Here is a 12376-nt window from a genome sequence, read left to right on the forward strand (position 1 = left end):
CCTTGAAGAGCCCAGTAGCCACCATATCTGAAGAGCGAAAAAAACACATACACGATATTCCATACCATCACCTACCTAGTAAGTAGGGAAAGCCAATAAATTTCGCCCAAGTAGCCACAAGCAACGATGTAGATACTCGCATGGGTCAATGAATAAGATTTGAACTTCAATTCGTCCGATGGATTTCGAGAGCCGCCAACGCAGTTTTGGGAGCTATATAAGGGTATGAAGGGGCCAGCAGCTCATTCCACAAGTCCTCCGCCTCCTTCTGTCCAGGTTGACCAGTGTAGAAAAACTCCATGAGTACAGGTCGGGCCTTGTCCCATTGCTCCAGCTCAAGACGAACCGCCATGGCCCTAATATGAACCACAAACCACGGATGGGAGCTGTATCCCTGCGACGCCATGCCTCCAATGAAGAGAATCCAGAATAGTAAGTCGGGAGCGGTAACCTCCAGATATGGAAGCCTAAGGACTAGGCTTTCTCTGAGCGCATCAACCAGGTGCTGCATAATTGGGAAGCTCTGGAAGTACGAGACCCACAGGAATAAGTATATGAAGAGCGTTCGACGAATTGGCTCATTCAAATCATTTTTTCGAATGGGGTAGTGGAGGGAAAGGAGATGATGTTGGAAAAGGAGGTAGAGGTCATTGTCTGTGGGCATGACAACATTGGGCATTATAGTTGCCATCTCAAGGTGCAAAAGGAGCCGTTGGCATACGTCGATAGTGTATTTCATGGATGAATCTAGCTCGGAATACCAGGAAGTCCTGGCAAAGCGAGTGCCGAGAGAGGTTAGAGCAGCAGGGATCCCAGATCTAAAGTCGCTAACCCCTCTGTGGAACATTCTTGCTTCCTGCAGGATCCCGCTACGAAATCTAGGCACCATCGGGAAGCTTGGCCTTGAATTCTGCAGAGCCGCACTCGCCACGTCGCTGCTGTCAAGAGTCAGGTGGGATGTATTGACACAGAAATGAGAAGGGCATTGTACTGGTATATTTTTGACAGCGTCATATGATCCAATGCATGCAACCCGCCTTTCAATCTTATAAGTGTTTTTAGGCCTTTCATATGAGCCTGCAGTGACTTGAACTCTGCATTGAGTGCCTAGACCAAAGAATCATTAGCAAAGTCTAGGACAGTCTTATCAACGAGAAAAACACACATACCTCGAATGCCATAATTGCGCCCACAAGCATTATGGTAGATTCTGCTGCCGCTGTTGTGGGATCCTGGAGAAGGTCGTTTAAGATTCTGATGGCATTAACCCGGAAACGGATGGAATCTCTGAAAGTCTTTTGAATAACCTGGGACGAGACCCCTTGATTGGACTCCAGAGCCGCTTTATGCGTGGCAGCCAGGAAGAGGAAAGTCTGCAGCAAAGCGGGCGAAACGACTGCGTTCCGCGACCAGAAAATACTCATCCGAGCAGCATCGAGAGGATACGCAAAGGAGACGACCCGAACTCGGTCTGTGAAGGCATTTAGGATTTGCTCTTACCACCGGCTACCATTACTGAATCACGTACAATGATAGAAATACATGTTCATGGCATCCGTCATGGGCACTGAATAAGTGTCAAATGGATCCACATAACCTTGGCCAACGTATCTTGTTAATGACCATATTTCATGCTTCGCTGGGGCCTGCATTGAGTTAGCCTCCGAAGGGGCTGTCTGCTGGGGTGGATTCCCCTCCTGCGAGATGTTGTTCCGAAAGGGTCGAGAGTATTTCAGCCTATTTATGGACTCTTGCTTCCTTCTCTGATGAGCAAGTTTGGAAAGGAAGGCCTTTTTCTGCCTCCCGACTCCAATAGCTTGAGACACGTCAGCCTGAAAATCAACAAACATGAAGCCGCGCTCTTCTTTCGAGGGTCCAGGACGCAACGGGCTTTTAGACATCTCTGAGGAAGGAAACTCAGTGGGCGGCTCAGATAAGACGGATTCTGACTCGGGAGCGATTACGGAAAAGAGAGCAGTGATTGATTGTATTTGAATTCCAGGTCGCTCTTTGTTAACAACGGAAGCGATATTAGGAGGATCTCGCAATAGTTCTTCTGCAGGTAGCGGTAACTCTAGGACTGTGATCGTTGGTAAGACATGACCTTCTGTAGAAAGGACTAAATGCATGCCACAACCAACGCAGACCATTAACCTAATTAGGATTTGCTCTGTAGACTGAGTGGCTCAAAATTGGGGCCAAACTTTACATGGCTTGTGACAAATGTCGCCACTTTATCCAGAGAGCAGAACCAGGTAACATTCCATGCTACAGTGGATCTCGCGGAGTCGAGCTATCAACGGCCCATGATCTCTCCGCATGGCCTGAGTCGCCATGAGATTGTGATAAAAAAGATAAGAGAGGATAAGAAAGGCTGCGACGATAGGTTCGACGAAGAAGAAAGAACCAGAAAGAAGAAGCATGTCTCAATTGCAGGTACCAAAAATAGCCGACTAGGGTCTTGGCTGTGCAAAGGCCAAAAGGCTATTTCCACAAGCGATAGAAGTTCGACGTGATTGCCGACAATGAGCTTGTATAAATCCTCATACTGGAGGCCCTTCAGCCAAAGTGACTTTGCTAAGAGCCCCCGGTCATTGACAGCGGTTAATACCGTGGGGGCGACAGGGATGGAGTAGGACGCGACCGTGAAGGGTCCTGCCAGAGTGGTCTAGATACCTATTGCGTCTGTTGAAAATCGTTGGTCCGTAGATCGCCATTCGGAAATTGACCGTAGGCAATGCGATTCGTGATTCGACGGCATAATGCATGCTGTCGGGTGGTAGATTAGACGATGTCGTGCTGGGCAAATATGATGTGCGCGAGACAAACTTACCAAGGCCTGGAGGAATTCAAAGTACTCAGCTCGGAATAGGGAAGCTCCACACATTTGTCTCAACACACTTGGCTCAATTTTAACTATATCCTTGCTTGATGATGAAGGATGGGAAGTCCTGGTGGCCGCCGGGCACAGTCAAGTGGAGAGTTCAGGGATTCAATAAATAGCAGGGAAAAGTGTTGAAGGTCCAGACAATAGTAATAAACCAGGAGGAGCAGCCGTGGTTCACGAATATGCCAGTATCTCACGTCAAGCAAAGCTGAATAGTAAGCGGTTGACCAGTCCCGACGCCACGGTCAGTGGAAGTCGTGGTCTCTCTTGGACTCTCCGTTCCCAAATTTTGGGACCAACCTTGAGCACACAGATGACGGATCCAAGTCCATGGTAAATTTCCTGGAAACGGACCAGGGGCCAGGAGCCATGGTAATAATCGGTACCTCTTAATGTCTCTCCGGTGTAGGTACATAGTCGTTTTTATCCTCCAAGGAGAGGTGGGCTCCGGGGTTCACTACAGATTGCGAGCGGTTGGCTCGAACAAACCATTATCACGAAGTCCACCAAACCGATGGGCCAGAATTATGCAGCATTAGTAAACATTTAATAAGCTATTTTGGTTCCTTCTGACCCTCCTCTGCGCCGCCGTCGAATGGAAGGTCGGCTACAACACGGCAGCCAAGTCGCCAGTCTCAGATTACGCGCAAGATCATGATCAATTGTCTCAGATCGACCCCAGACAGAGATCTGAAGGATTATATTTTTCTGCAATACAGTGCCTATTTGGTCGTCAGCCTCTTGTACCCGATGCTGACGGATGATTAGTAGCTGGTTTGGTAAGCTTGGAGATAGAAGCTCAGTTAAACAGCGGATCTCATGTTTATGGATCTGTCTGCGAAGCATGACTGACGTCTCTGTACGCGAGCTTCTATATAAGAGATGCTGCTTCCTTAGGAATCCAATAGGGTCCATCCTTCAATAGCCAGGTCCTCTTTTTCTTTCTTCCTATCATCAGACACATCCGAAGAAGCACAATGGTCTCGAAAATACTTGGCTCCTTGCTGGCCTTTTCCTTCGTCGCCCTCAGCGTGGGCGAGCTGAAGAATTCTATTTCAACCCTCTACCAATTTCCTCATGGCGCGTGGCTTGAAAACCTCGAGACGGGTCCTTTCAACAGCATCCTCGCGACCAGACTCGACATCCCTGCCATCTACCAAATTACCCCCCCAAATCTCGGTGCGGCCCTGGCGCTGGAACGCCATCAGCCAAGCTCATTCAATCCTTCCCCGGTGTGACTGGCGCCCTAGGAATCGCAGAGTTCAAGAAGAATCACTTCGCAGTTGTCGTTGGGAACTTCAGCCTCGAAACAAAGGAGCCTTCCGCAGGAAGCTACTCCGTCTGGGACGTATGGTTCTCTGGCGCTCGTTCCGACCGTGTCTCTGCCAAGAAGATCTCGGATATCCCCGAGGCGGGATTCTTGAATGGATTAACCGTGTTGAACAAGCACACCGGCACCCTTCTCATTGGAGATAGCTGGAAGGGCACGGTATATAGACTGAACCCCGAAACTGGTGACTACGAAGTTATTCACCAGGACGAGACCATGAAGCCACCAGCTGGGACCAACTTGGGCTTGAATGGTATCCACACTGTAATGATCGACGGGGAAACATTTTTGTACTACACCAACAGCTTGAAGGAGACCCTCAGTCGAGTGAAGATCGACCCCGTCAACGGACGCGCGATCGGTCCTTATACTACTTTGGCAACTGGCGTCTGGGGTGACGACTTTACGTATGATACTGCGACCGGGGATATCTACGTGACGGGAAATTTCGAGAACATTGTCACAAAGCTGAATCGCGACGGGCTTGTGGAGAAAATCATTGGGGCGAAAACCCAGCTCACCGTCGCCGGTGCTACAAGTGCGTTGTTTGGAGAAAACGACAAAATCCTCTATGTCGCTACATCGGGAGCACTGGCAGCTCCTGTCAACGGGACAATTACAGAGGGTGCGAAGATTGTCGCTATCCAAGTTGACCAGCTTTAGACATACCTTGGGAGAGGAGTATCCGTGACTGGTCTTAGAAATAAAAAGTCTTGTCGATCTGTTAGTACCTTTCTTCAAGTTGATATCCGTATAAGACCAACCCCTTGATTAAGTCAAATCAAATACTGTTAAGTCTTATTTTGCACTTTTTCTTGCTTTCTCTAATGTCTTACGCTTCAGCCCTACCTGAACTCCGCCTTAAGTACTATTGATGGCGTTTTTATTTTCGGCCTGCAGCAGCTACGGCCTCAACATTTTGCCAGTCTATCACTATTCTGCGTCGACCCTAGAAAGGTTGCACTGCATTGGTATGACATTGTGCAATGGAAACCTAGGGATTATACAGCTATTATAATGAATAATTTCATGAGGAACATGAAGTGAGACTGTCATACTGGAAAAAATGGCTTCACCATTTACTACTGCATTGGCAATCTTCCTGTATTCGACCTGAAGAGTAAAATAGTACTAAATCAATCACCAAACAACCGGCAACTCGACGATTCCAACATCTCTGTGCGGAGCTGAATATTTGATCTCATGGTGCGAAATCGCGAGCTTCAGATTCGGGAGCTTCTGGAAGAGAGAGGCTATATGGCACATTAGCATATCCTACTGCCTTCTTTCATCTCTTTCCTACTCACCAAAGACTGCTTCTAATTCGGCCCGAGCCAGCGTCTCAGCTACACAGCGATGGTCTCCGAACCCAAACGCGAGGTTCTTCACCGAGTCAATCTTCCGGTGCAGGTTGAAGGTATCCGGGTCGGGAAAGACTTCCTCGTCACGATTAGCAGACTGGTTCGAGGCAATAATACCCTCGCCTGCTTTGATTATCTGAAAACAATACGTCATGTTAGATACCTTGCCAGTCCCGGACGCTGGCCAATTAGAAGCGGCTTACTTGGTCTCTTAAGGTAATGTCGACCTTCGCGACTCGCCGAGTAGCAAGTGCCGAGGCAGTGTGATACCGACAAAGCTCCTCCACAAATGCTGGTGCAAGTGACGGATCCTTCTTGAGATCATCCAGCTGGGCTGGGTTCTCGAGGAGCGTCACGACGCCCTACCAGATTGGCATGTTTAATCAATCGCAAGCTTCATGAATTTCAGTTTGAATTTGTCTTACCAAGTTGATCATATTGACTATGGTTGCATTTCCCGCTACGAGTAGTAGGAAAGCAATTTGGATGACGTCGAGTTTCTCAAGATGGCCGGGATTCATCTGCCGCACTTAGCCGAGTACATAGATAATACTCAACGATATCTGGCTTCGTCCTACCTGTTCCATGATGAGTGTACTGATGAGATCGTCTGTTGGATCAGTGGCTCGCTTGTCTACCAGCCTTGTCAAGTAGTCTAAGAGATCCCTAGGCGTTGGGTTATCTCTTAATTTGCATTCCGAATAATATGGGACTCGAAGACTAACCGATTAGCATCCTGGGCTGCAGCTGCAGTGGAACTACCATTGCTGCGAACGGCGTTCGTTTCGGTCAAGTAGGCAACGTCTTCAACTGGAATACCAAGAATATGGTTAATAACCTAAATTAAATTTAGCCGAATGCTTGACAAACAGGCAGGGATAGAGAGCAAGGAAAAGGGCCACGACATACCAACGTTGGGATTGGTAGAGTAAAGTGCTCAATGAAATTAACAGGCGAATCACACCCCTTCTCAACCAGCTTATCGAGAAACGAGTCCACTGTTGCTGTGATGAATGGCTTCAAGCTGTTGATGTGTTCGCGATTGAAAAATTTTGCCACCATACTTCTATTGCAGATTTCAGCATACTTCAATAGGGTATGCATAGCAACTTGCCAATGGGCGATACACTACCTTTGCCGCATGTGATCCGGGGGATCCATATCCACAAAAGTCGGACGATTCTTCGCAGCAGCCTTACCTCCTGGTGTCATTTCCGGATATCCAGGGCGCTGACGCTCCTAGTATGATATGAGCTTTAGCATTGAAGAGCTACGTCCAGGGACAAGACACCTTTGAAAGCCTGGTGTCAGTCAGGACATTGCATACATCCTCGTGCTTGACGACGAGCCACGGCTCGCTTCCATCCCAAAGCTTGACACGGCTGATGGGGCAAGCAGATCGAAGAGCAGCAAACTCAGCAGGGGGTTCCGCGGCCTTCGAACGAGCGAAGGGGAAATTATGGATTGCCCTGCTTTCCATGGGTCTTGCAAGTTGTGAACTTGGGTTGACTTTGAGGTACCTGGCAACAAGATGGGCCCGGGTAAGGAGGTTTGAATTCATCGGTACGCTCCTGATGAAAGAGAATAGTTTTGCTCATCTAAAAACCGAGGTATTTATGTTCTATTAGAATACAATGGGCCCTCCGAAGAGTCATGTGTGGCATGATACTTAATCTTATATCATATTATAACCTGCTATTAATCTATTTCAATCCACATAATGCGCCGCTGGATTCCCTTCCCACCAATGACTGAAATTGTATATGCATTCACAATATTCAAGCAATTAATTGGAGTACGCATTATGTACTATCTGTTGCAGGCAATAGCATTATATTTGTGCACTGTTTCTATGCCACATTAAGCGCTTCCCGTCTCGATGCTCGCTGAAGGAGGATAGCGTACATCCTAAAGCTAAAGCGCAGGACGTAGGTTCTGCTATTACGTGTAGCCCTCTTATAGGGGCGCTTCAGACTAGAATGCAGGGCACAAGAGGGCCCAGTATAAGAAACTCATTTGCGGTAGAGAACTAGCAGATTCCTCAGCTCCGAGGGCATTATGGGGAAGCTTACATTGATTCGAGTCTAGGTCCAGACATGTCTAAAGTAAGACGGGAAGCATACATAACGCGAATGTTTATGACCCAATCATATATATTGTGCTATTAGAAGAGGTCAAAATATGATCTGCCGCGAAGGATTTTGGATTGGAGTACATTTGTAAGAGATGACTCAGTCTTAAATAAAGATAACTAAATGCCGTGTCTCAGGGAGCTTACGAAAGAGTGGCACCTTAGCTTCTGTCCGACTCAGCCGCCAATTAGTAGGACACTTTTGTATCAGGATAAGCTCGAACCGGTTCAGTTAGTCTCTAGCATATTCACCGTGCTCAGCCTAGAGGTCGCCAGCGGGGCACAACTCATCAAGGCCTATCACTTGATCTATTTCATCTTGCATATAAAATATCATATGCTACCCAGGAATCGTATACTGTTTTCTTACTCGCCTATTCACGCTTCTTTTGGAATATTTCTCTGAAGAGTACTCTGGTACTATTTACCATGTCAATCTCCACCGTGCGCAAACGCATAATCATTGCGGTTACAGGGGCAACCGGGGCACCGCTGGCAGTCAGCCTCCTCGAGAACCTCCGTCGGCTAGATGTCGAATCCCATCTAATAATGTCCAAATGGGGAGCTGCCACCTTGAAATATGAACTTGATCCACCTCACAACACACCTAGTTACCTGCAATCGCTTGCACATACAACCTACGCACCGCGTGACGTCTCCGCCGCTATATCCTCAGGCTCCTTCCGAACAGACGGCATGATTGTCGTCCCATGCAGCATGAAGACTCTGGCCGGTATCCGAATGGGTTACGATGATGATCTCATCACTCGCGCAGCTAGCGTAACCCTCAAGGAACGAAGAAGACTTGTGCTCGTGGCGAGAGAGACTCCCTTGAGTTCCATCCATTTAGAAAATATGCTGCGGTTGACACATGCTGGTGCTGTTTTATTTCCTCCTGTGATGGCATTCTATACTCGGCCAAAAAGCATACAAGAGATGGTGGAGCAGAGTGTGACTAGGATAATTGATTTGCTAGATTTGGGAATTGAGATCCACAGTGAGCAGGGTGAACGATGGACGGGGTTTCAGTGGGATGCGAAGAAAAGACAGGGCCAAGGGGTAGTCTAGACCTTAGCAAAGTAAAATCAATCGAATGTGTTTTCTAATTCCCATAATCAAGTCTTTATCACTATCCAATCTACGCCAATGAGATCTGGATCTAGATTGATAATTCCAAGAATAGATCGGCAATCTTGTATGTACTCCACCTGCATGCTTAGCAAGCGAACTTGTCTTGGTCATCCTCTCCTGAAACTAAGTCAAGAAAGAATCGAATGGCGTAAACGAGACACAGAGATACAATCAGACCAACGACGCTTTCCTTACGAGGTGCGACTTACGACAATCGCAAGCCACATAGCTCGTAATTTGCACATCGTTACTCAGCAGATACTCATTACCTAATATTCATGTCATCGAAGCTAATAGGCGACTGAGTATATATTTGTCTTGTTGTTTCAATTTAGCGATATAAATGTACGAGTGTACAGATAGGACTCTTCAAAGGGCCGATATCCCACAGCTATTTACATTTTGAATTGTACTCTGACCTCCCTTCTCATTAATTTGTCCAAATTCAGCCAACATGAGCTCCAGCACATCCCAGCCGTACCTTGATTTCCGCGCTTTTGTCGATGCTCTCCGGTCCGACAACGACTTAGCTGAGATCAACGCCGAAGTCGACCCTCACCTAGAAGTAGCCGCCATAACAAGACGTGCATACGAGCTCCGATCCAAAGCCCCCCTATTCAACAATGTTAGGGGCGCCCATGACGGCTTATTCCGCATTTTTGGTGCTTCAGGCGGTCTTTCCAGCGACCCTCAATACCCATATCGTCGACTTGTGAGACATGTCGGTCTCCCCCCAACAGCCAGCTTAGGCGATTTCATCGACAAGATGCTCTCCGCAAAGGGGAAAGAGCCTATCCCTCCGGTCCATGTCGAGACTGGCCCCTGCAAGGAGCACAAGCTCTTTGGGGTCGACATTGACTTGACGAAGCTTCCCGCACCACTCCTCAACAAAGCCGATGGCGGCGATTACATCCAAACCATGGGCATTAATATCGTGCAGCATCCGACCAAGCCATGGGTCAACTGGTCAATTGCGCGTGCCATGGTCCTTGACAAAACCCACATGGTTGGCCTGATCATGAAGCCACAGCACATCGCCCGCATCTACGAACAGTGGAAGGAATCCGGCAAGGATATGCCCTACGCAATTGCCCTTGGCGCTCCTCCGATTGCCGTGATGGCATCCAGCATGCCTCTTCCAGAAGGAGTCACGGAATCCGAATATGTCGGCGCTCTATGTGGTGAGCCGCTTGAACTGGTGAAATGCGAGACAAATGATCTCTGCGTCCCGGCGCGGAGTGAGATTGTGATTGAAGGTACCGTGTCCATCTCTCAACGGGCCAAGGAGGGTCCATTTGGAGAGATGCACGGTTATAGCTTCTTGGATGAAGAGTCCATTCAGCCAATATACAACGTTACGGCTATCACCTATCGCAGTGGGGGGCTATCCTCCCCATCTCGGTCCCGGGACGCGCCACGGGCCCCGACGAGACTCACACACTGATCGGCACACTGGCAGCTGCAGAGATCAGGCAGCTGCTCCAAGAGAATGGACTTCCAGTCCTTAATGTTTTCACTCCCTATGAAACGCAGGTCATCTGGGCTGCGGTGCAGGTAGATAGAAAGAAGCTATGGGCACTGAGAACGAACGCAGCAGACTTCTGCCGCAAGATCGGAGACCTGGTCTTCCGGCGTAAATGCGGCATGCAGATCCATCGTCTCCTAATTGTTGGAGATGACATCGATCCATTTAACTTCAAAGACGTCATTTGGTCATATGCTAGCCGCTGCCGGCCGGGAATGGATGAGTACCATTTCGAAGACGTCGCTGCCTATCCATTGGTGCCGTACATGTCGCATGGACCGGGAACCAAGTTGACAGGGGGAAAGGTAGTTGCTAACTGTCTACTGCCTCACGAGTATAACCAAGAGCAAATGTGGGTGGTTTGTGATTTTGAAAATGGGTACCCAGAGGAAGTCAAGGAGAAGGTTCTACGGCGATGGACTGAGTTCGGTCTTTAGTCTTAGACTCGTAAATTACTGTCTGTTATCCTATCCACACTCGATTTGTCTCATGATCATGAGGTGATTATGACTGTCTCTGCGCTCTTGGCTGAGGGTGATGCGGGGAGCCTCCCAGCTTAGGGCATGAGGGGCAAATGAGCCTCACTATATATATATCCGCTGAATGACTCAATTCTCAGCCTGTCAATTCAAGGAAGTACTCTTCAAGCAAAGATAGAATCGACCATGTCACAAGTCATTTGTAAGCAAGTAGAGTAGTTGAGGTCTCCGTGGCACGTCTTAAGTCGGAGTCCTCGGGGTCGACGCCGGTTGAGTATGCATAATCCCCGGCATGAATTATGCAGACAGTCGGCGCTGATGTCTCAGGTGGACAAACACTAACAAGTCTGATAAATCCAGGATTATTAGCGAACTTCTAACAGATCCAAGAAATGTGTAGAAAATGCCAACAAGGCTACAGCGACGTAAGTTAATCCCATGGTTCCATAGAGAACCACGCACGGTATGCACAGTGTCTCTCACACCGAGTCAAGGTAGTCTTCATTGTCCGCTGAGGCGCCAGTATTACTTCGATAGTGGCCTAATATCACAGTACCCAGTATTGCTTGCCCATTTAGGAAAATGATACAGTATGCTTCAAGGAAGCATTATCTATCTTACTTCTCAGTGGCTGAGACTAGACACCATATCAAATTATTGACTGATAAGAGCCAAGACAGTAATCATGCTGATGAGGGTCAAATTGGCCAAGTTCATACTCTCTTAATTTTAATGACGCTTTTTTTGCGGATTAAGATTCCTAATAACTTTTATGTTCTTCCTGACAGATGGCTTCCCCATAATAAACTCACTGTCTGGCTTGATAAGCAGGACACCCACCAGGTGCACACACCTGTCTAAATTTAGTCTATATTTTGATAAAATTGCAACAGCTTTTAGTTGTAGAATTTAGACATTCTTTTTCTTACTTAATACAGCTAATAGGAAAGGTCTCTAACCACATAGGTCTTTTAACTCTACACTACCTTCTAGTTTAAGTGCAACTTAACTACTGCCTCTGCCTTCTACAAGCCCATAGCAGAGCTAGCTCACTATTTTCATGTATTATGTTGTATATAAATTCTGAAAGGCATCAACCTAGCACATACGACCATAGGGTGTGGAAAACAGGGCTTCCCGTCCGCTCAGCCGTACTTAAGCCACTATTATCAATGTGGTTGAAAGCTATATGCGCCCTTGAAGGCCTGCTACTTTATGGGTGAGAGATGCTAAATCATAGGGTGAGTGTGGGTGAGTAAAGGTGAGCTGAGTGATGCTATCTAACACCATGGGTGAGCATGGGTGAGCATGGGTGATCAGTGGGTGACAGAGTGATTCTATAATGGCTAGGTTTACTCTATTAAATTTATGAATATCTATTATTCTGCTGGTTATGTATATCTAATAGGTTACCTATATCCATATAGGTTGGATGCCATCCACCCATATCTATATGGGTTAGATCAGGCTTGACCCCCATCCAACCCAAAGTGCAAATTGGGTGGGTTGGATATGGATTTGTGGATTGGGTC

At 47.6% G+C, this 12376-nt stretch overlaps 5 protein-coding genes across 5 annotated transcripts; 3 read left to right on the top strand and 2 right to left on the bottom strand.

Moving 5' to 3' along the window:
- Nucleotides 1-166: 166 nt before the first annotated feature.
- P174DRAFT_363820 (uncharacterized protein) lies at nucleotides 167-1901 on the bottom strand (the record flags this gene model as incomplete). The annotated part of the gene is made up of 4 exons (XM_024821951.1): nucleotides 167-938; nucleotides 968-1107; nucleotides 1170-1471; nucleotides 1529-1901. The coding sequence occupies 4 exons, from the start codon at nucleotides 1899-1901 to the stop codon at nucleotides 167-169; spliced, it is 1587 nt and encodes a 528-aa protein (XP_024685494.1).
- Nucleotides 1902-3948: 2047 nt separating this feature from the next.
- On the top strand, nucleotides 3949-4868 carry P174DRAFT_332765 (uncharacterized protein; the record flags this gene model as incomplete). The annotated part of the gene is made up of 2 exons (XM_024821671.1): nucleotides 3949-4066; nucleotides 4096-4868. Coding segments are annotated over 2 exons (891 nt in total), but the record flags the coding sequence as incomplete, so codon positions are not given.
- A 489-nt stretch (nucleotides 4869-5357) lies between these two features.
- On the bottom strand, nucleotides 5358-7058 carry P174DRAFT_510043 (cytochrome P450; the record flags this gene model as incomplete). The annotated part of the gene is made up of 9 exons (XM_024831629.1): nucleotides 5358-5470; nucleotides 5525-5714; nucleotides 5782-5940; nucleotides 6004-6099; nucleotides 6157-6244; nucleotides 6304-6416; nucleotides 6488-6644; nucleotides 6711-6817; nucleotides 6870-7058. The coding sequence occupies 9 exons, from the start codon at nucleotides 7056-7058 to the stop codon at nucleotides 5358-5360; spliced, it is 1212 nt and encodes a 403-aa protein (XP_024685496.1).
- Nucleotides 7059-7995: 937 nt separating this feature from the next.
- P174DRAFT_384502 (UbiX family flavin prenyltransferase) lies at nucleotides 7996-8777 on the top strand (the record flags this gene model as incomplete). Its single annotated transcript, XM_024823214.1, has 1 exon — nucleotides 7996-8777. The coding sequence occupies exon 1, from the start codon at nucleotides 8139-8141 to the stop codon at nucleotides 8775-8777; it is 639 nt and encodes a 212-aa protein (XP_024685497.1). The 5' UTR covers nucleotides 7996-8138.
- Nucleotides 8778-9294: 517 nt separating this feature from the next.
- Nucleotides 9295-10802, top strand: P174DRAFT_501589 (UbiD family decarboxylase; the record flags this gene model as incomplete). The annotated part of the gene is made up of 2 exons (XM_024831036.1): nucleotides 9295-10194; nucleotides 10218-10802. The coding sequence occupies 2 exons, from the start codon at nucleotides 9295-9297 to the stop codon at nucleotides 10800-10802; spliced, it is 1485 nt and encodes a 494-aa protein (XP_024685498.1).
- Between the last annotated feature and the right edge of the window lie 1574 nt (nucleotides 10803-12376).

The sequence above is a fragment of the Aspergillus novofumigatus genome, assembly GCF_002847465.1.
Source record: "Aspergillus novofumigatus IBT 16806 chromosome Unknown P174scaffold_2, whole genome shotgun sequence".
In the NCBI taxonomy this organism is placed as follows: Eukaryota; Fungi; Ascomycota; class Eurotiomycetes; order Eurotiales; family Aspergillaceae; genus Aspergillus; species Aspergillus novofumigatus.